Here is a 21,422-nt window from a genome sequence, read left to right as displayed (position 1 = left end):
TGCAGATGCGTTCTAGTTGGAAACTCCACAAAGGTTGAGTGCAGAAGATCAAGTTTAAAACTGGTAAGTGTTTGGTGTTTTGTATGAAGCACTCCCATACTCATGAGCAGACTCGTGTCTGCATATGTCATATTAGAGCAGGACAAGCATGTGTTACTAAATACAACTGAAATTTTACATGATGAACATTATGATGGTACCTTCCTCCTTGTGAGCACTAGTGGAAAATTTCTCATCCTCACAAAACAGTATCTTTCATGATGTGATATCACATTCTAGTTGTGATCAGTATTCTGACTAGCTGGAGTTGTCTGTGCAAAGAAAATACAGATTCAGTCCTTGTCTGGAAAGTCCTTGGTATAACTGGAGAGAACTGGTTGTGATTCTTGCATGGCAGTAAGTTCCCAGCTGCAGTGAAGCTGGGTCTTGTGAGGATTCCCTTGCAGCACCTGGTTTGCTTGCTTGAGCATTCCCTGGCAGCATCTTTTGTCTGTAGTAGTTTTTGCCAGATATGAAGGCAGATCTGCAATAAGGGAAAATTTCTTGGGCAGTTATTGACCTGATGGGTCAAACAGGAAATCTGTGGGTTTCCTGCCACCCTTTAAGTCAGGTAACAGGATGATCCTGGTGGGTTTTCTTTGTTTGGAAAGTAGGTACTCATTTTCTGCTACTGTGTTTCTGAAAGGTGGTGTCTGGAGCTGTCTCTAATTCTTGTATTGTTGGGGAGAAGAAATTATATCCTTCCTCCCAGAAAACTGTAAGTAGTTTGCTTTGTTCGTTTTATGCTTTCAGCATTTTAAGGAGGGAAAGAAAAAAGTGTGTAACCTTGGGTAGTGTTCTTGGGTAGTAAGGGCAGAAGGCTTGGGAATGCCTCTGTTGGAGAACACAGGTAGCAAAAGCTGTGAGAGGCATGGCTGGGTTCTGGTTTGGGCTGGAGTAGGCAGTGCTGCCCTGCCATGGGTTCTGTGGATGGTGTGTGGCTCCCAGAGAGGCTATTTCATCCCTGAGCTGATGGATTAAATCACCATCTGTGGTTCCCTTGTCTGTAGGGCACCAGCAGCGAGGAGGAGTATTGAGAAGCAGGCTGGGGATTCTGGCGCTGCCAAGGAGGGTAAATGTGTTGTTCTGAAACTTGATGAAGGTTTGGGGCCTGTTTCAAAGCAGGAACTTCAGCTGTTGAGAAACTTGCTGCTACCTGGTGAGCCGGCCAGGGAAGACCAGTGTAGCTCAGTGTCTGCCTGTACTTAGGGCACACACAGCTTCAGAACACAGAATTACTTACAGTGTTAAACAACAGCTTTCCTTTCAAAAGCTTTCTAAATTCCAGTTGTGAAGTGGAAAAATTGCTATAGTCCTATCGATTGAATTGTGACAGTTGGTCTCTAGCAAAAAGACAAATGGTTGGGATTGGGGCTGGTTTTCTCTTAGGAAGTGGTAGGTCCCTTCTGGTTTGAGTCTCAACACTTGTAAGTGAAACAGTCTCATAAATGGCTTTCTGTTTTCTAATGTTTCATGTTGAAACACTGCTGTGTTAGCAACATAGAAAAGTAAGGCTTTTTCAGAATCAGAATAGACAGTACCTGTTCCCTTGTCTGTTTTCTACTACAATATCATTATTATTCAGCTCTTGTTACCCATCTAACAATTCTTCCTTACTGGCATGTAATGAAGAGAACTTTTTGCCATAAACCAGGTGAATGTCACTGGAAAATAGAACCCTATTCATCTGTGCATTTTCTTGGAGTAGTAGTATGCATGAGCCAGACTTAATCAATACTCCACTTTGAATGACAAGTGATGGGGATTCTTTTAGTCACATAAAAAGACACAGAGGTACTAATATGCTTTAATTATTAAATGCCAGGCTACTTCAATTGTAAGGAAGTTTGCCCAAGAGCAAATAAACAAGAACCAAATCTTACGAGAACCTCTGTGACGCTTGTAAAGCTATTGACAGCTATATACATATAGTCTGAAGTCAGATTTTAGGTAGCAGAACATCAGTGTAAGTGAAATACGACAGGTTTTTTTTTGTGTGGTATACTCTGACTCTTACTGTTTTGCAAAAACCTTCATGTCCATGCTGTGTAGGAGTAAAAAGTTTGCCAGATTAGAATCAACTCTGCCAGCCTGAACTGGTTTTGTTTGAGGGATAACAGAAATGGGGATTTGCTGTTTGTGTGAGGGTGTCCTAGAACACAATCACTGTTAAAGCTTTGCTTAGAAATGTTAGGAAACGCATTGGCAGCTGCTAGACTTGAAGCTTCTGTTGAATTCATGGCTGGGGACAGATTCACTGTGGCTTTCTGAAAAACCAGATATGCTCTTCAGCGCTGTTCTTTTTAAGCTCTTTGAAAACATCCACAGTAATTTATATTGTGTAGGTCACAATCCCTTTCAGTTGGGCTTGACATATGATCCATAGTGTTAGCATTTACATACTAGCTTTTCTCATTGCTCAGTCATTTGCTGTGTAACCTACTCCCTTACGAGGAGATGCCTCAAAATTAGATACAAAACTGTTTCTTCTGTCTATTGCTCCCTTAAGCATAATTATAACTAACCATTAATGGTAACTAATGTAAGAAATTAAAGGGGGGGATGGGGGGACTGTACAGTCATATTCTGCCAAGGTCCCTAAACTGTCACTGTAATGTGACATAAACTGAGCACTTGCATGTTTTTCAACATTAGTGGAAACACTGGGGGAGGAGGGGGTGTAAAATGCTTTACATCACAGCCTCAGGCTTTTTTTTGTCATCCACAGTTAGCTCAGCAGTTCAGGTATATCAAGGAACTTGTTGAGTGCTGGAGATGCGTCTTGAGTTTAATCATGTCTGGCAGAGGGAAGAGATTTTTTGTCTGGGTCAGAAGGACTAAGGCTTGGGGTAGTAGACAAGATATATCTTTTATTATACAATAAGGAATATTATGTGCTGTAAATTAAGGCAATTTTAAGTGCAACAAGCTTATTGAATCACCCAGAAGGCATATTCGATTATACAAAGCTTAAAATTATTCTTTTACACACAAGGATAGTGAGTGTCTGCATAAAGCATGTTACATGTCCTTCAGCTTGTTTTATAAAAGAAAACAAAAAACCAGATACTCTTTTATTGACCAACAATCGCCAACAGCAAACGCCGGTAATCACCGCTTGTATCACTTGCTATCATTGTAGCCAAAGTCTTCTGATACATTTGTGAGAACATCTGTTTAATTTGCACAAGGTCAAGCTAGGCAAAGGAAGAAAAAAGCACAGAACATAAACACAGAGTATGATTTTAACACCTGGACAGTCACCCCACATCTCCTCCCTCACTGACTAGGGAACACACACCATGGGTGAAATGTGCAACTGATAACTGCATGTCATCAAGCCAACTGGTCCCTCCAAGGCCAGAGGAGCAGCTCCCAAAACAGTCTAGCAGCTGTTCTTGCTTTGGTAGGACTATACTATCCTAATGCCTAACAGCTGAACTTGTTGAACTTGAGGGTGCCTATCTGCTACATGGGCAGGCAACCACAGTTAAGAAGGAAGACAAGCAGTATTGCTATCTAGCCAGAGATAATTCAATTACTACATAAAAGCTGGCTTTAAAGCTAATTAACATGTTCGTCTGAATCTGAACCCCGTAAAAGCTTCATTGCAAAACAGTATTTCTGCGGCTGTGAAGGAGGACTAAGTGAAAAGCTGGTTAGGGCAGAAAGCTTTCTGCTGTGTGCAGCACTTTCAGAGAAGGTTTCTTACCTCACTGCGAGTGACTATAATTCTGATGAGGGTAGAATCGTCTGTGCCAGCTCCTTTCATAGAATAATAAAGTCTTTCTGCAAAAAAGGCTGGGCGATTTAAAGCACATTGCACTGCAATAAAGTATATTTTTAGGATTAGTTCCAGCATTGTACACTGTACAGTGATGCCTGGCAGGATCAGTTAATGATTTTTGCTGTAGAGGTAGGTGTTGGTGAAGATGCAGTTTCTGTGGACTGCAGGAACTGTGTTACAGAGCTGAGTTACTTGGAAGCTGACCAAGTGACTTATTCTTTCACACACTAAGTTACAGTTATTAGCAGTTAACTTTTCTGGAAGTGCTTTTCAAAGCTGCCTGAAACCTTAATTCTCAAATAGGTAATTCAGAAGCAGTTGTTCTCTGGGGGTAGGCTGGTACTGGAACACAGGGTATTTTACTCATATTCCACTGCTTGAATCTCACTAAGAAAAGTACAGCTGTGAAAAGTTGTCACTCCGGTAGTTTCAGAGTGGATCTTGTTTCAGTTAGATTGTTTGCTCTCAGAGACAAGCCTTTATTCTTTTACATCATTTTCCCCATAAAACTCTCAAGTAGAATATAATCTGGGAAGTTTTTGCTTATATGTTACGGCTACGGAAATGCTGTCATTCTGGTAAGCATTGGTGTCTGCAGATGTAATGCTGAGTCATACTGATGCTCACTGTTGACAAATTGTATTAAATGTTAACTGCTTTACTATACAAGTCAGTAGGAAAAAGTGAATTCAAAACAGGTCTTCTATTTGCTGACATTTTCCTTAGCAAATGCTGAGGTTTTTAGGGGTAGGTGGTGGTGGGGAAGGGAGGTGGAAAAGAAACTGCGTCTAAAGTATGTTCATGTTGGCTCTGAGATGATGTGTGGGGTTGCTCAACTGTCTGTGCTGAGGTGTGTCACAACTAGAGTCACGGCTGGGTTCTACCAGTACTCATATCATTTTGCAGGGCTCTGAAAAATGCAGTTACAAGTGCTAACCAGTGACCCTTACTTCTGTGTCCTTGCCTGCCTTCCCAGAGAAGGGACAAGTAGTTTCTGTGTAGCCTTTTCTTGTTTCAAACTCACTTCTCCATAGTGGATGCTTATTTTCTCCAGTTAAGGGTAAAATGAATAATTTGAATAATTGAAGTTTTGTATTAGCAAAGTCTCAGGTTGTGTATTCATTTGCCATACAGCCACTATTGAATTGGATTACTGTTTTGTTACGTGTATAAGGTTTAATTCGTAAGCAATAAATGGAGAGAAGAACATATCACTTACAAATAGCCTTCAAACCACGTTCCACGTTTCCAGAAAATTCTCGGTCAATGCTGCTTAATAAATCACGATTAGCAATCTACAAATAAATGAGATTAATATGAGGATAATGAAATGTGGTAACAACAGGAAGCTGAATTTAAAATACACTGACCAAGCTCATTTGAAATGAAGAAAGAACTCCTACCCTGGAGTATGCCTCAACTGTTGCTTTCAGTTGGGGAAAACTTCTGCTTGCCAGAACCATATTAAAGCAAGATTCATCAGTCCCAAGTTTTCCTTCACCTGCTTGGTACAGATGCTGAGCATCTTCTTGAGCTTTTTGGTAATCCACAGTTTGGTTCTCATCCCGATTACCCTAAAAGCAAAGATAACAGATGACAAATGAAAAAAGGCTTGGGGTCTGCGCTTGCAGCATATCTTCAAAGCCTGAAGCAGAAAGAGCAATGCCAGTTTGAAATTCTTCACATTGCTTTGAAGCTACTCTTTAGTTTAAGATTTCTTATAGGCAACAAATTCAGAAGTGACCCAGAACCCTACCTGTAGGGCATGCTTTAAACTGCAGATAACACTGACTCAGATAATTTCACCCCCGTATACCATCTCATACTTCTAATTACATACTGAACTTAATTCTGTATTTTTCTTAATAATATAAGCTTTCTCTTGATTTGTTTGTTTCTAGGCTTGAAGTTGCAAAGAGTCTTCCCAAATGAACTAATGAATTATCTTACTGAATATGCACACCTGAAATATCTCAGGTCTTCTGTTTTATTTAGAATTTGCTAATTTTGACTAAGAATCATAGAATGACTCCAGAAAGCACTTACTGTAGTTGTAATATGTAGTAGAGCTTATATGACATTTTATGTGCCTTGGGTTTGTGGTTTTTTTTTTTGCTGCCCGGTGCATGGATGGATGTTGCTAAATGTACTGGCTGAGTAGGCTGAACACAAGCTCTCTAATAGTGTTGTATCTATAGTGGTTATTACAATATTTAAATTATGTGGTTGTCAGTTATTGTAAACGACTGGATTTACCAAAATAAAAATTAGCAGCATGAGCTTCTCAAGGTTTTCTTTCTTGTGAATTTTGACTTCTTAATCCAAATAGCTAGTGTGCAGCTGAACTCTCACAAAGGTTGAGGCAAATGAGACAGAGAACCAGCATAGAAATTCTAACAGCAAATAGGCAGATGGATCAGAGAAATGTGGAAGTTGCATTAGTACGTATTTTTCTTCCTTGACATGGATAACTGCAACGCAAAAAGAGCCCTAGTATATGATATGGGATAAGCGAGCTCCCAAATTCTAGTGATGGGAAGGGAAGGAAGGCTATGGTGTAACTTGGAAGCTGTGGTACCTCTTGACTTGTTCACAGGGCTTCTTACAGGTGCTATACATAGAATCACAGAATAGTTAGGGTTGGAAAGGACCTTAAAATCATCAAGTTCCAACCCCCCTGCCATGGGCAGGGACACCTCACACTAAACCATGTCACCCCAAGGCTCTGTCCAACCTGGCCTTGAACACCACCAGGGATGGAGCATTCACAACTTCCCTGGGCAACCCATTCCAGTGCCTCATCACCCTCACAGTAAAGAACTTCCTCCTTATATCCAATCTAAACTTTCCCTGTTTAAGTATTAACCCGTTACCCCTTGTCCTTTCACTACAGTCCCTAATGAAGAGTTGCTCTCCAGCATCCTAATAGGCCCCCTTCGGATACTGGAAGGCTGCTATGAGGTTTCCACTCAGCCATACCTGTATAATCACATCCACACAAATTCTTTTGTTAACATAGGCAAAAAAAAAAACCCCAAAGTATCTTGCTTTAACAGCAGTGTGGAGCTCTGCTTTATAGAACCAATTGATTGCTTCTGCACAATAAAGTATTTACACATAAATTCTCCAAGATGAATACAGGGTGCTAAATTAGGTCACACAATTCATCAGATTTGTAGATAGCATCACTTCTTTGAGGAGGGACTGACATGTCACAGTATCACAGTATCACAGTATGTTAGAGATTGGAAGGGACCTCGAAAGATCATCTAGTCCAATCCCCCTGCCAGAGCAGGAACACCTAGATAATGTTACACGGGAATGCGTCCAGGCGGGTTTTGAATGTCTCCAGGGAAGGAGACTCCACAACCTCCCTGGGCAGCCTGTTCCAGTGTTCCGTCACCCTCACTGAGAAGAAGTTTCTTCTCAAGTTTAAGTGGAACCTCTTGTGTTCCAGTTTGTACCCATTACCCCTTGTCCTATCATTGTTTGCCACTGAGTAGAGCCTGGCTCCGTCCTCGTGACACTCCCCCTTTATATATTTATAGACACTGATAAGGTCACCCCTCAGTCTCCTCTTCTCCAAACTATAGAGACCCAGCTCCCTCAGTCTTTCTCATAAGGGAGATGCTCCACTCCCTTAATCATCTTAGCTGCCCTGCGCTGGACTCTCTCCAGCAGCTCCCTGTCCTTCTTGAACTGAGGGGCCCAGAACTGGACACAATACTCCAGATGCGGTCTCACCAGGGCAGAGTAGAGGGGAAGGAGGACCTCTCTCGACCTACTAACCACCGCCCTTCTAATACACCCCAGGATGCCATTGGCCTTCTTAGCCACAAGGGCACAGTGTTGGCTCATGGTCATCCTGTTGTCCACTAGGACCCCCAGGTCCCTCTCCCCTACACTGCTTTCTAACAGGTCGTTCCCCAACCTATACTGGAACCTGTCATTAGGGAATAAATGGCTCAGAGGTAATTTCTTAAAAACCTGGCTCTTGCTAGGCAGACTCAGGCTATTTCTGAGGCCATTATGACTACATGCATCAAAGTTGGACTGTACACAGTTACCTTACCCAAACAACAAAAAAAATTCAAGCTTACCTGGCACATAGATATAAGTAATCGTTCAAAGTGTCCTGAAGTGTCTGCTCTGATGTCTTGTTCAATGTCCCGTCCAAATTCTGATTTATAGCAGTTCACTATTTCTCTTATTTCCTGGTTTGTCCTTGTGCAAAGAATCTCAATCAGCACTCTCTCTTGAGTGCCTACTCCCTGTAGGCAGAGAAAAAGAGGGCATAACTAAAAAGCACTACTTATTCAGTTTTCTTCAACTGTGAAATTAAGCATGTTATTTCAAAACTTAATACAATCTACATTGCAAGAACAATATCCCTTCAATGCGAAAGCACCGAGTCTTCGGTGTACTTAAAATGGAACGAAGATTCCTCAAACATTTAGTTCTGCACCAGTTCAAAAAGTACCCCAAAGCTTTATATCCATAGCAGTAACATCAGCCAAAGTTAACTAGAAAATGGTGTAGAAAGGAAGTTCTTTGACAACCTTAACCTGGAAACATACTGGAGGAAGGTACAGACTTATGCTAATCATTAAATCCAAAGACACACACACAAATTCTGGTTTGGTCAGCATACAAATGTGCTCCCTATTCCAAGTGTTGCTGCTTCATTAACATGGAGCACCGGCAGGAACTTTTCCTAAATATAGGGAGTTTTACACAAGAGCATGTAGCGACAGGACAAGCGGGAATGGCTTTAAAATGACAGAGGGGAGATTTACGTTAGATATTAGGAAAAAATCTTCATTATGAAGGTGGTGAGACACTGGAACATGTTGCCCAGACAAGTTGTGGCTGCCCCATCCATGAAAGTGTTCAAGGCCAGGTTGGATGGGGCTTGGAGCAACCTGGTGTAGTGGAAGGTCTCTCTGCCCATGGCAGGGGAGTTGGAACCAGATGATCTCTAAGGTACTTTCCAACCCAAACCATTCTATGATTCTACGCTTCCCTCTCCCCAGAATAAATATCTTACTGGCCTAGTCATCTCTATTTAGGCAAGGATTAGATGGAAGTGGATCTATGCAAGGCTTCTGGGTAATGCTGTGACTTTTTTAAAATGGTTAAGAGTGACTGTTGGCTCCACTAAAGCCAGATCTTCATTTAAGCTCCAGATTCCTTGGAAGGTCAGCATTCATACATGGGCTGAGCTAGTCGATTCCAGTATCACCCACCTGCTAGCTGCTGCAGCTCAAACAAGAAGGAAATTCTGGTAAACTGTATGTACCAGTCTACCTGAATTGAAGTTTTAAATGAACTAGCTCACCTAATCTTTAATGCAGTCTTAACACTTGAACAGGTACCTGCATGATCTGACCTTAATTTTTCACTACTGTCCTTTTGGAAAAACACTGGGATAATCCAAAAATAAAATTCAGTAACAATTGTTTGTTCCTAATAAGGAGAGGTACATACCTTCAATTTAAACAGTGGTTACAGTTTTAACAGCAGCCAGGCCCTTTCTAGGTTCTAGCAACCAAACCTTTCTAGGTTCTGCAACTTGTGACCAAGTGGCAGAGTAAGTTATTTAACTAAACTTAGTTCTGACTAAGTTTAGAACTTAGTTCTGAATAAGTGGCGGAGAGCAGAGGATGAATGGACAGCAGCTCTGAATTGGCTAATCCTGAGGAAATTGGCTGTAACCGGGGTGCACAACAGAAAAGAATTTTAAGCCCACAGTCCCAAAATTTGTTTGCCACTACAGGATTTTTTAACAACGCAGCAGTAAGGCATGGGTTTTTCTTGGATAAGCATTTTAAGATGTTTTTAAGCTATTCGGTTTACATAAAAACCATACCTTCATTGCATGACGTAAACTCCAGGCATCATAGTAGGTGCTGGGCATGAAGAGTGCTAAAATCAATTCTTCCACATTTCCACTTAATTCAGACTTCAGGTCTTTAATTAAATCCTGTTCAATTATAAACACAAGGCTTTGCAGAGTGTTAGCTGTGTAGGTTAGATACTTCAAAAAAGATCGAACTTACTTTTGTAACTGATTTCCAGCTTTGTGCTGTTTTTCTTGTAAAGCTTAGTTTAATTTCTTATCAAGAACTTCACTCTATCCAAACCTTTGACAGTTCAGCTCTTCTCTGTTATCTCCTCACTGATTAGGACCTAGATAGGTCCTGAAAAATGCCACAACTATAACATTTCACTCTTAAGTTGCAAAAATAACAGAGGGAAGAAATTAATTTATCTCAGCCTTTTATTGACTAACCAATCCTCAACCAGTTTCTTAGTTTGTTTCTTACAAAAAAAAAAAAAAACAACAGATTTCAGGGCTGCTTTGTATGCATAAGAATCTCAGTAGTTTTAAACACTAATACAAGGACAGATTAAGCTTGATTATTATCTATCTATCAAGCATTACAAAAGCAGAGAAGCTTCTTCTTTGGTTAAGGGACAGAGCCAGCCACCCAACCTTCCCCCCACCCCTGCTTCTGCCAGGGGAATATATTGAAAGAATATAACCAAAAGAATTCCATTTCAAAAATGATCAAACCACTCCCCAGGACTAAACTGCAATCAGGCAGGTGAAGCAGCAGCTGATTTGGGTTTGCTTAGTGATTCAAAGAACTAATGAACATACCTTGCCATACATAGTCTTGAAAGCTGCCTTGATTTTTTGCCTTTGATCATTGGAGCGGTTAGCAACAACATTTATGATAGCCTGCTTATCAGTTCCTTGGAAATAGAAGGGCAATTTCATGTAAGAACTCGTAATAATCCCTCTGAGAATGCATTTTATCATCTTGCATTTGGGTATAGTTACATAATAAATTACTACCATTTAAGCCTACCAAATTTTCTCTATAGCTTTGTCCACTAAATAGTCTGAGTAATTTAGAAAGTGCAACTTTTGAAAAGCTTGGGGAGGGGAAATGTATGGTTATATAAAAATTGAAGAAAAGGACAAAATGGCATCTCAAGGCCAGCTCAGTAGAAATTTAAACTTCTACTGCTTACTTACCAAACCCCTTCATAGCTTTGCGTAGAATTTCTGCATCCCTTCCAGCATCAAAGTTGGGAGCAGCTTGAATTGTGCCCTGGGTACACTGAACCATTGCTGCAGGCTGAAAGTATGAGTTGGGTTAACTAGATGTGCTGCACAACAGAAATTCACATTAAAATCACAGCACTGGAATCAGTACTTAAGAAGGAGTTGTCCATGAGTAACCCTTTTTTTTTTTTTCTAGCACAGAATGAGGGTGACATTCTGTTTCGTTCAATAGCTTTGGCCCACTAATGCCAAAGAGATGCTTTTAGCCAATTGGATGGATGAAGATCTACTTGATGATTGAGTGTACACAGATAAAGGGTTATGATTTTGTTCAGGTTGTATGGAGTGTAGGTGGGAATTATTGATGCAGAACACACTGTAAATTGTTGGAAATTAGTTGTAAAAAATACTAAAACTACAGAAGCTACATAAGATTGATTATAGAAGAGGGTACAGACGTACCAGGCCAGGCATTGGTGATGGTGTTTGTCCACTGGGATATCCTACTGAAATTCAAAAGATAAAATTAATGAATTAGGTCTCCTCTTATTATGTAAATGCTATCTTATCTGAAAATAAAGCCATTTAAAAACCTGTATTTACCTCGGCACAAAACCTGTTTCATAAGTAATGATACCTATCATGATCAGTAACTGAACTTCTTGCCCTTGGGAATGATGGGAAGAAGCCATCATAGGCACATTCAGGTATGTATATTAGCAAACTATTCTAAAAATACTAAATTTATTGGTGTTGTGGGAACTGGAAGGCTTTCTCCTTATTAAATATTATTAAATTAATAAGAATAATTAATATTATTGAATATTGCTGTCTTTGACAAAAGCCAAGATAGCCCATGCTAATGAAGAATGTGTGTCCCATGATCTCTTTTAAAGTCATATTATGCACTTTAAAATGTCTAGCATCTAAATGATAAATATTAAGAATTCATTGGTGCAAAAAGAATTGAGGGAATCTCATTTTGTGGTCAAAAGCACTTTGAATACAAAAGCTACAACTACATTTTTCATACTGGAATTGTATTTTTATCCATAATACGTATGTACAATTGTTATATTTTTAACAGCACTTTAGCTGTTATTAGAGTTAACAAATCAACCATTAAAAACAGTTTTTGCTGCTCTGAATTTCTTGCAAACACAACTGACACGTTCCAGGACAAAAACTGTCTTGATGGTAACTGACCACTCAAAGCATTAAAAACAGTGCACTGTTTTTAAGGAATTGTGTGCATTCTCCTTTCCACTTCCTCATAAGGCCAGCAATCACCATGAACACACAGATCTGAAAAATGCATTCATTTATCTGATATTAACAGAACAGCTATATACTCAGCCAGATACTCACTGAATGCGGACTCTGGACTTCCCAGCTTTCATCAGATACTTGCAGTTTGAAGAAGGATAAGCACCTAAACCACTGCAGCGTGACCATTAATCAGTAACAGCCATCCCTTTTGGATGTAGCACTTATAGAGATGGTTCTCATTAGTCCTTCAGTGGTCTCATTGAGAAAGGTAGGAGAAGGTGTACAAACCTCAACAGCTAGAAGTAATAAAGGTAAGGGCCTAATTTTTTACTACCTGTCCTGGAATTTCTTTGTTTAACTTTGGATGCTTAAAGTTTCTTATATATGACTTACCTGGCATTTGTGCTGGTCCACCTCCAGCATAGCTTTGGGCAGGAGGCTGCGGGTAGCCACCAAAGCCAGGGCCAGCAGGAGGCACACCAAACCCAGGGCCTGAAGGAGCTAGGGGAAAAATGGTGACTTTAGCATGCTTAGTGTTCTGTACTTGACTTCTGACATGTGAGCCAGGTTATTGAGTAGAGCTATGTAAGCGACTAAATCCTCTGTGTCTGTGCAGTGGCCCAAAACCATCAAGGCCCTGCCATCACCACATAGGTATTTACTGCAAGACAGCAATCTGGCTGGCTGCCTACATGCTGCTGCCTAAATTGATCACTGAACAAAGCTGCTTTTCTTTACTACTTCTACCAAGCACAGAGAATGGTTACAGCAGAAGGGGTACTCTAACAAGGAATCTTACCTCCAGTATAAGGTGGCATTCCTCCAGCCTGGGGAGCTCCAGGGTAGCCCCCAGAGGCAGGATATCCTGCTGTCCCTGCATACCCAGCAGTTGGTGGTGCTGCAGGATAGGTGCCACCTCCTCCTGCTGGAGGGTATCCTCCAGGAACTGGGAGATAAGAGTACTGACCAGCTGGTGGGTAGACAGACTCTTGTCCTGTGGGCTGAAACACAAAACTGGCATGTCTGCACACATGCTAACAGAACACTAAAGTAAAAACTCTCAAGCTACAAAAATGTCCAGGTGTGTAATAATGTGAATTATATAATTAAATTCAGCACTTGAAGCAGCAGCAGTAAAATTCCTGAAGCCTGGATAGGGGCCTTCTTCTTGGGTTTTCTGATGCATCTTCTATGGTGACATGGAATCAGAGTGCTGCAGGGTGGAAGGCACCTCTGAACAGCCTCTGATCCCTTCCACCTTTAAAGCAGGGTCAGCTTCGGAGTTAGATGAGGTTACTCAAGGCCTTGTCAAGTTTTCAGTATCCTCAGGAATAGTGAACCCACAGACGCTCTGGGCCCCTGTTCCAGTGTTTGCTTAGCAGAAGACTGAATGTATTTCCACTTAGCCTTCCTCCAGGTGAGCAGCCCTCCCTGGGCTGTTGTCCTGTTTGTCCATGTCTGTCGTACTGGGAGGCCACAACTAGACATGGTATTCCAGATGTGGCCTTGTGAGCACTGAGCACAGAGGAATAATCATTGTCCTTGACCTGCTTGCTTCGCTCTTTGCTAAATCCAGGTATGTCATTAGCCTTCCTCCCTGGGGACATGCACCTGCTGACTTGTCAACCACCAGGACCCCATTTCCTTTACTGGGAAGCTGCTATTTCTATCCTGCATGAGTAAAATGTGAGCTCAGCCAGGCTTGCTCTCTATGAATCATTAGAAGCTCAACTCCTGTTTTTACAGGACTTTTAAGAGCTTGGTATCTTTGAACTTTCTGCCTCTCTTGCACAGTATTTTCAAATGTTACGCAGTGACAACTTACAAGAGATGTTGGGTTTTTTTTTCCATTTCCTTTGGAATCAGGTTATAAAGCATGGACATTCAGTGACTAAATCTGGACCACTGAGTCAGATTGAATACCTATTATAGGCTTTAAATAAAAAGAACAAGTCAAACATCTAGATGCCTTTGTTTTGCTATGTGTATGACTTACCAGTCATACCACAAATGTTTGTTATTAGCATTAACATACATTAGAAATATTTACTTGAATGACCAGGATCTCTAAGGGAAAAACCCTGTAAGTTAAAAGTCATACACTTGATCTTAACAATCAGGTATTTAAAATTAGCTTCATAATGAAGTATAATGTATGGACTCATTACTCAGTGGGAATCATCTTACTAACTAGCTTTAGAAATATGGGTCACACATTACATACAGTACACATTCATTCTCGATCCCAGAAAACAGAAATAAACTTCAAAGCAGTAAAGTCTAGCTCAAATATTCTCCTCAGGTTTGGTTGCCCCAAGATTGCTACCCCCAGATTATGGTGCCCAGGCTATATAATACTCTCTCCCGCAGCAGTATGGTCTAACCTGCCAGACGCAACTAGAAGATTTTAATAGCATTTAGATTTACAAATCCAAAATTAGGATCCTCAAAAGCCCTGCTCAGATAACTATCACTACTGCAAAAGGAAAAGAGTCTTGCATTATTTTTTTAGACTGGTTATTGCTCTGGGCATCATCAGTTAGACTAGGAAACCTAGAATTGTTGGTATCAAATCTAAAGGGTCTTTTAAATTAATCCATTAAAATTTGCTATATTTTAGATGCTAGCTAAGAAAAAAGGTATTTTCAGATGTAAGCAAAAATAAATCACAGCTACAGCCACGAGGGTTAGTGGAACTGGGAGGAGGGGAAAGAAATCCTGGAGTTAGGAAAGTCTGGTTTCTAACATGTTTGTCTTCAGTTTGACTGATTTCAGTGTTTCAGAAGGAGTAAGGGTAAACTGTAAAGCAAAATAATTGAATTTATTGCATGTATTTATACATATTGGATATATTTGTAGTTTTTCAGTATCTTCCTGGTATCGAGGCTGAGCTCCATGCTGAAGTCTAGTTCTGTGCTACATGAAACACAGACCATATAAAATTTACACAAATATGGTGTGATTGGTGCCATACTAATAGAAGCACACAGTTGCATCTAGCTTTGAAAAATGATGCAGGCATATCAAAAAGACTGCAGTATCAGTCACACCTGATACATTCCAGCCTTCTGTTAAGTAAGTTTCATTGGAATGTTCAACCCATTCAGTCATGAACGGAAGGTGGAACAAAGTCCTGTGGCTGAAGGAGAGGGGGTCGAAGTCGAGATACAGTGTTCTTTATCCTCAGAAAAATATTTACTTTGTGTCGTATGAAAGCTGGGCTACTTGAGTAAAGCATTCCAAGCTCTTTCTGAGGGTAGTGGCCACTGAAGATTTTTCAGCATCTCTGTAAATCCTGGGATACAGGTACACGGGATATTTGTACAGAGTGTGATAGAGACTGGTTCAGAGATTACCTCTGACCCTGTACATAAAGAGCTGCAAGAACTGCCAATACATTAAAAAATATTTGCTGAAATAGTTAAGCTATATTTATTAAAAAACAAACTAGCAAGAAAAGGAAGACTAAACAATCAAAAACTTTCTGGAGTAACAGGCAACATTAAAAGAGACAGAAATAAAGCCTCTAATCTCTAGAGAATATTGTATATGAACTGAAAGCTACTATTCACACACAGAGAACACAGTAAGAAGGGGTATTCAAAGAATATAAATACCTTAGGAATGCAACACATTTAAGAGCCTTACTTACAGGATAACCAGGGAAAGCAGGATAGCCACCAGACGGAGGATAACCCGGGTATGCCATTCTGGGAAAAAGAAAAGATATTTTCACTGTCATATGAGTTTGTCGTAGTTATTTGTTTGCTAATTATCTGTTAAATCACTTGAACAATATGTTTAGTAGGTTTAGGATTGCTCAGAAGTACTTGTCAGCTCTTAAGCCCACAAAACCTTTCCTTTTTTCCATAAACATGGCCATAGCAAGCAGGATTCAGAAAGGAAGCATCTTCAACTTCATAATTACCTACCACTCTTACTTCGGTCAGGTAGACATTGAAGCATGGTAAGAGGCTTAGGATACCCTTCAAGTTGCCAGCAGGAGGGGCTGAGCCCTTCACCAGAACAGAAACAGAAGGGTCAGGCTAGAGCAGGGTCCCAGTCCTGAACTGCACCAAGCACCTGTCTCCCACCACCCTGCACTCCTCTGCTCATAGGGATAGTTCCTGTAAGAAAAGCAATATGCTGTCTATCCCATGCAGAATGATTATTTGATAGAAATATGTGTTATCTCACAGCTTCACTTCATTTGGGTATAAAATTTCTGTTTCCTGCCAGTAACTGTTTATTTTAGCCCAGTTTTTAATAGACCTGCGGAGTAGGAACAAAACAAGACAGAAATCATTCCCTATATTGCCTACCAGTTGTCAGGGATTTTTTGAGGTCATTAGCCAGGTTACGAAACACATAATGGTATGAAAAAAAATCCTGTTAATGTTAACCAGCCACATTCCCTGATCAGGGTCTGGGAGTTACTCATGGCATGTTTCTAAGACAGTATGCATTATAGCTGCACAAATCAAAGGACATGGGAAATATAAAATGAATGCAATACAGTGAATGATTATTCATATTTCTAGGTATTCAGTAGCCAAACCAAATGGATTTTAAAGCAGAATTATTTCTGTGTTGGACTATTAAGGCAATAGGTGGTAGTGGAATTAAACATCTGAGACTTAATGTGGAAAACATTAAAACTCTGGGTAGGTTTGTTCAAATAAAAGCCAAAACCAGCTTGCAGAGAAGCACAGAGGTGGTCCTTCCCCTCTACTCTGTTCTCATGAGATCTCACCTGGAGTATTGTGTACAGTCCTCAACACAAAAAGGACATGGAACTGTTGGAACAAGTCCAGAGGAGGGCCACGAGGATGATCAGGGGGCTGGAGCATCTCCCGTATGAGAAAGTTGGGGCTGTTCAGCCTGGAGAAGAGAAGGCTGCGTGGAGACATCATAGCAGCCTTCCAGTATCTGAAGGGGCCCACAAGAATGCTGGAAAGGGACTCTTTGTCAGGGACTATAACAATAGGACAAGGGGTCATGGGTTTAAACTTAGGGGAAGTTTAGATTAGATGTAAAGAAGAAGTTCTGTGATTCTGTGATAAACCTGGGTCATTACTTTCAAATAAATAAAGGGGGACGAGCAACATGAGTGTTTGCAGAACTATGCTCGCATTATAGAATAGTTAGGGTTGGAAAGGACATTAAGATCATCAAGTTCCAGCCCCCCTGCCATAGGCAGGGACACCTCACCCTAGACCACGTCACCCAGGGCTCTCTCCAACCTGGCTGCTGCCAGGGATGGAGCATTTACCACTTCCTTGAGCAGCCTGTTCTAGTGCCTCACCACACTCACAGTAAAGAACTTCTTCCTTATATCTAACCTGAACTTCTCCTGTGTAAGTTTAAAACCATTACCCCTTGTCCTATTGCTACAGTCCCTAATGAATAGTCCCACTCTGACTAATGGCTTTTACTTCCCTAAGAAATAATATCTTCAAACAGTACCTGTACAGTATTTATTACTGACAGCTGCTTGAATGGACATTAAATTTGGCTTTCAACAGCACGCTTCGTTATTTCTGACTTTAACACTAATTGTAACTCCTTTCAGGAACAGGATGACTGGCAACACTTCCTTCTGATTTCAGTGTTACTCTTTCTGCTTACAGGAAAATATTGTGCCAGCAAAACAAACTCTGTTTTGTAAACAAAAAAAAACTTTTTCAGCTTTTCAGCTTCACCATTAAGCAGACAGGATTATAAAGAGTGTAAAACTTGTTGAGGTGCACTGTATCATTTCCACTGTGCAACTTACTATGTTTTTCATGATGCAGTGATGACCACTCAGCTGTTTGAACATCTGTAAAAAGTTTAAGTTGTACAATAAACGGAACCCAGCAATCTTTAACCATATGACAGTACACCAAATTTTACACTTATTGGTAAGATACTTCATTTAGAATCTGATTTACTAGCAAACACATTCTGGCAAAAAGCTTTTTAAGGGATGAGTTTCCAACGTCTCACTTTCAATGACAGCTATGTCATATTTTTGATTAGCACATTAACCAGCCATGTCAACCTGTGACTTACAGTGCCCTGGTAAGTTGCTTAACACTTTCCTTACTTTTGCTGTGTTAGTTCCTTTTTTAGGACTCAATTTGTACTGTGAGTTCCTTTGGGCCAGGTACAGGGAATTTCATTTAATCATGAAACAGTGTTATTTCATTTAATCATCCCCCATTTAACAAGACCTCGATTCCTATTTGTCATTCTTTGGGATTGCAAAAATTAAAATGTTTTCTTCTCATTTGCTTGATTTAGCTTACTTCTTTTTCTATTAAAAAAAAAACAACTTTTTTTTTTTTTTTTAAAAGACTGCTACTGCTGAACCCAGGACAGTAATAAAAGGGGCAAGTAAGGGCTGCTGCTTCAATTACTTCAAGCCTTTATAACTAGATGGACATGATGCTAAACTGGCATTTCAGACTTGCCTCTGACACCAGCTACAAGTCCCTCTCAAAATTTACTATGACCAGACAGCAGTATTGACTGAAACCTCTCCGTATGTAAATACATTTCCCAGGAGATGAATTAAGTCGCTTACACAATGTTAAATACCTGATAAAACATTGCACTGCCACTGCCGTTAGGCATGGCCTCGCTTATCCGCAGCGCAAGCATCCTCAGGCAGAACATGGGGCCTGATAATACTAGTTTTATAACAAAATCAACAGATTTTCCTGTCAGATGTTAACTCTCGCCCTGTTCTCTCCGGGCGGTGGAGGGTGAAGCCGCGGGCCGGGCGCTGTCACAGCCCGCCCGGGGGTGAGTCAGCCGTGGGCCGCCCAAGGGCGGCATCCGTCAGTTCTCCTCTGCGGGCTGGAACCCACACCTGGGGGGGGGGGGGTGTCTCTTTTTTGGCGGATAGGGGAGGCGTATATATAGCTCTGGCGGTGTAACATTAGGGGCCCCGCTGAACTTGGAGACTGGAGCCCAGGAACTGAACACGCAGAAGTCTACAGCCGCTGCCTCCGCCCGGCCCCGCTGGACCTCCAGGCACTCAGCGGGCGGAGGAAGCCCCGCCCGGCCTGGCCCCCCCCCACACCTATTTTCCTCTCCGGGGACGCCCCCGCCAGCACCACACCCGCCCCAAGAACGCTTGAAAGACGCCGGTGGGGCCACCGCTGCCTTCCGCTCTGAGCCGGCCCGGCACAGCCCCGCCCGCCGGGCGAGCCACCGCCCCGCTCTGTTTTGGGGCGGTCATGCATTGCCATGTCTCTCTTCCCGCTCCCTCAGCCGCTAGACTCGGTGCGGCGAGCCCTCCGGCGTGGCATAGCTGCAGGCGAAGGCAGGTAGCACTGTGTTTGATTCTCCTGAGGCGACCGGGACCTCGTTCCCGCTCCGCCCCGGGATGGCAGACCTCCGGCCGGGGGATGCGGCTCTCTTGGAGGGGGGCGGCTGGCCGACACCTCTCCCTGGGGGACACTTGCCGCGTCCCCAGCTGGCGGGCAGCTGCGGCTCCTGGAGCCCTGCTCCAGGCTGCCACTCGTGCCGCCCCGGACCCTAAGCACGCCCATGCTGCAGGGCGCGGCGCGGCGCGGCGCAGCGGGGTCGGGGTCGGGGCCGACCCCCCCCCTCCCCCTCCCCCCGGAGGCGGTGTGTGAGAAGAGCCGCCTGGCCCGCGGCCTGAAGCGGGGGGCGCGAGTCACGTGGGCCGGCTCTTCCCCTCACCCCGCCAGCTGCCTCACCTTAGGAGGAACCTGCAGAGCCTCCGGCCTCTCTCCCGCAGCGACACCGCCAACTGCAGGCTGTGACGCCAGGCGGCAGCCGCCCCGCCCCGTTACCGACACCGCCCCGGCCCGGCCCACGGGCCACGCTCTCCTCCGCTCCCGGGTGCCGGCAGGGCCGAGGCGGGCCAGCAGCGGCTCCAGGTGGTTGGTGATCACCCTGCTAACCCAGGACCCCCTTCCTATCCGTGCAGGTTTGCCCCACCTTGCTGAAGGAAAGCTGCAGTATGCCCAGTTCTCCTTCAGAACGTCTGAAAGGTAAGTTCAAAAATGCAAGTGCTACAGAAACGTAGAGTGACTTCCCAGTAGAGCTGTCAGGGAAGCGCCAGGCGATGCCATCCCTCAGGAGTCCTTAGCTGCCACCCCATGGCGTTCCTTAGCCACCTGCCTAGGAAGGGAAGGGAGAAGGCCACACTGCAGTTTCCCTGCACCACCACTGCAGTGGAGTTCATGCATGTAGCAATAAATCGAGTCTGTTATCCAGTTAAACATGAGTTTTTACCACAACAGCAGTCAGTAGCTGGCAGGTAGTCAGCCGAGTCATCTTAGCCACCAGAACAGCATGTAACATGTGAAGCAGGTAAAAGAATTCAGTGGAGCTGGAGCAGTTGTTCCTTTTTATGTAGTTACTCAAATGAGGATCTAGGTCCCAAGAGGGCATAAGCGTGTCCTGACTACTACATACCTTTCTCTAGAAAGAAATCTTAATTATAGTTATATGTGTGCAGTTGTCAGAAGTGCATTTCATGGTTTGTTTCTGCCTATTATAACATTTATTCATACTATACATAGAACAGAAACTAGATACAAATAGTCCTTTCTTTACCTGGTGATTACTTATCCATAAGAGTTTCTGACCAACAAGACAGAATTTATGAAGGATCCACCTATGATATTATGCACCAGTTACTTGGGATTATTCAAAATAACTTCCTAGGGTTTTTTATTTTTATGATAAACAGCATTTCAGAGACCATTAAAACGCAAACTACTTTTTTTCCTGTAACCTCGTGCCACACTTGAACTCCAGATGAAACAACAGCCACTGTTCTATTTGTCTGTAAACCAGCATTAAGTTTCTGCAGGCAGCAGAAAATAGGTGGGTAATAATTAACTATGCTTGCCTGCTTCAAATGAAAAGCACCTAAAGCCACATAAAGAACCTAATAAATTACCTATCTTCAACAAGAATTGGCTTGTTCTCCCTTGTTTGCCCAGAATGCATCAGGAACAGCTTTAAGAGTGTAATCTTCACACCATTCTCCAGCTGACCCTTTGAGTGTATGTCTACTTTATTTCACATCTGTTATACACATTTCTTTTCCAGTGGGGTATAAATTTAAATCCCTGTTTCCATGGGAACCAAGTACCTTCATAAAATACACAGTTCTCTATCTCTTCCATTTGGTGGACTGTTTGGACTTGGGCTATTTGGGAAACAATTTTTTTTTTCCTCCCCACTGACAAGTGGAAAAAGAACAAGAGAAAACATTTGAGCAAA

General features: G+C 42.3%; 2 protein-coding genes and 1 long non-coding RNA gene across 4 annotated transcripts in view; 1 reads left to right on the top strand and 2 right to left on the bottom strand.

Moving 5' to 3' along the window:
* The first annotated feature begins 203 nt into the window (after positions 1-203).
* On the top strand, positions 204-6,114 carry LOC133272324 (uncharacterized). The gene is made up of 2 exons (XR_009744392.1): positions 204-757; positions 5,728-6,114. It is a non-coding gene; the product is annotated as an uncharacterized LOC133272324 (long non-coding RNA).
* Positions 2,890-19,994, bottom strand: ANXA7 (annexin A7). 2 transcript variants are annotated; one of them, XM_061459427.1, is made up of 13 exons: positions 19,883-19,994; positions 15,823-15,880; positions 12,970-13,171; positions 12,564-12,671; positions 11,364-11,407; positions 10,872-10,974; positions 10,491-10,585; positions 9,696-9,809; positions 7,927-8,097; positions 5,230-5,400; positions 5,046-5,121; positions 3,752-3,864; positions 2,890-3,236 (listed from the first exon to the last, which is right to left on the bottom strand). In XM_061459427.1, exons 2-13 carry the CDS (start codon positions 15,877-15,879, stop codon positions 3,114-3,116), a joined length of 1,377 nt encoding a protein of 458 aa, XP_061315411.1. In that variant the 5' UTR covers position 15,880; positions 19,883-19,994; the 3' UTR covers positions 2,890-3,113. The 2 variants fall into 2 exon arrangements, with proteins under 2 accessions (XP_061315411.1, XP_061315412.1); XM_061459428.1 differs by lacking the exon at positions 19,883-19,994 and adding an exon at positions 17,637-17,825.
* The window catches only part of HELLS (helicase, lymphoid specific), a 324,719-nt gene continuing 321,791 nt past the window's right edge, over positions 18,495-21,422 (bottom strand). The window contains exon 23 of the transcript XR_009744391.1: positions 18,495-18,512. The gene's annotated coding sequence lies outside the window, so the exon portion shown is untranslated. The remainder of the gene's footprint in view (positions 18,513-21,422) is intronic.

This window comes from Pezoporus flaviventris, unplaced genomic scaffold (genome assembly GCF_033815535.1).
Source record: "Pezoporus flaviventris isolate CSIRO_AGI_PZ_B2104156 unplaced genomic scaffold, CSIRO_AGI_Pfla_v1 ptg000029l, whole genome shotgun sequence".
NCBI lineage: Eukaryota > Metazoa > Chordata > Aves > Psittaciformes > Psittacidae > Pezoporus > Pezoporus flaviventris.
This window is presented reverse-complemented; position numbering and strand designations above follow the sequence as displayed.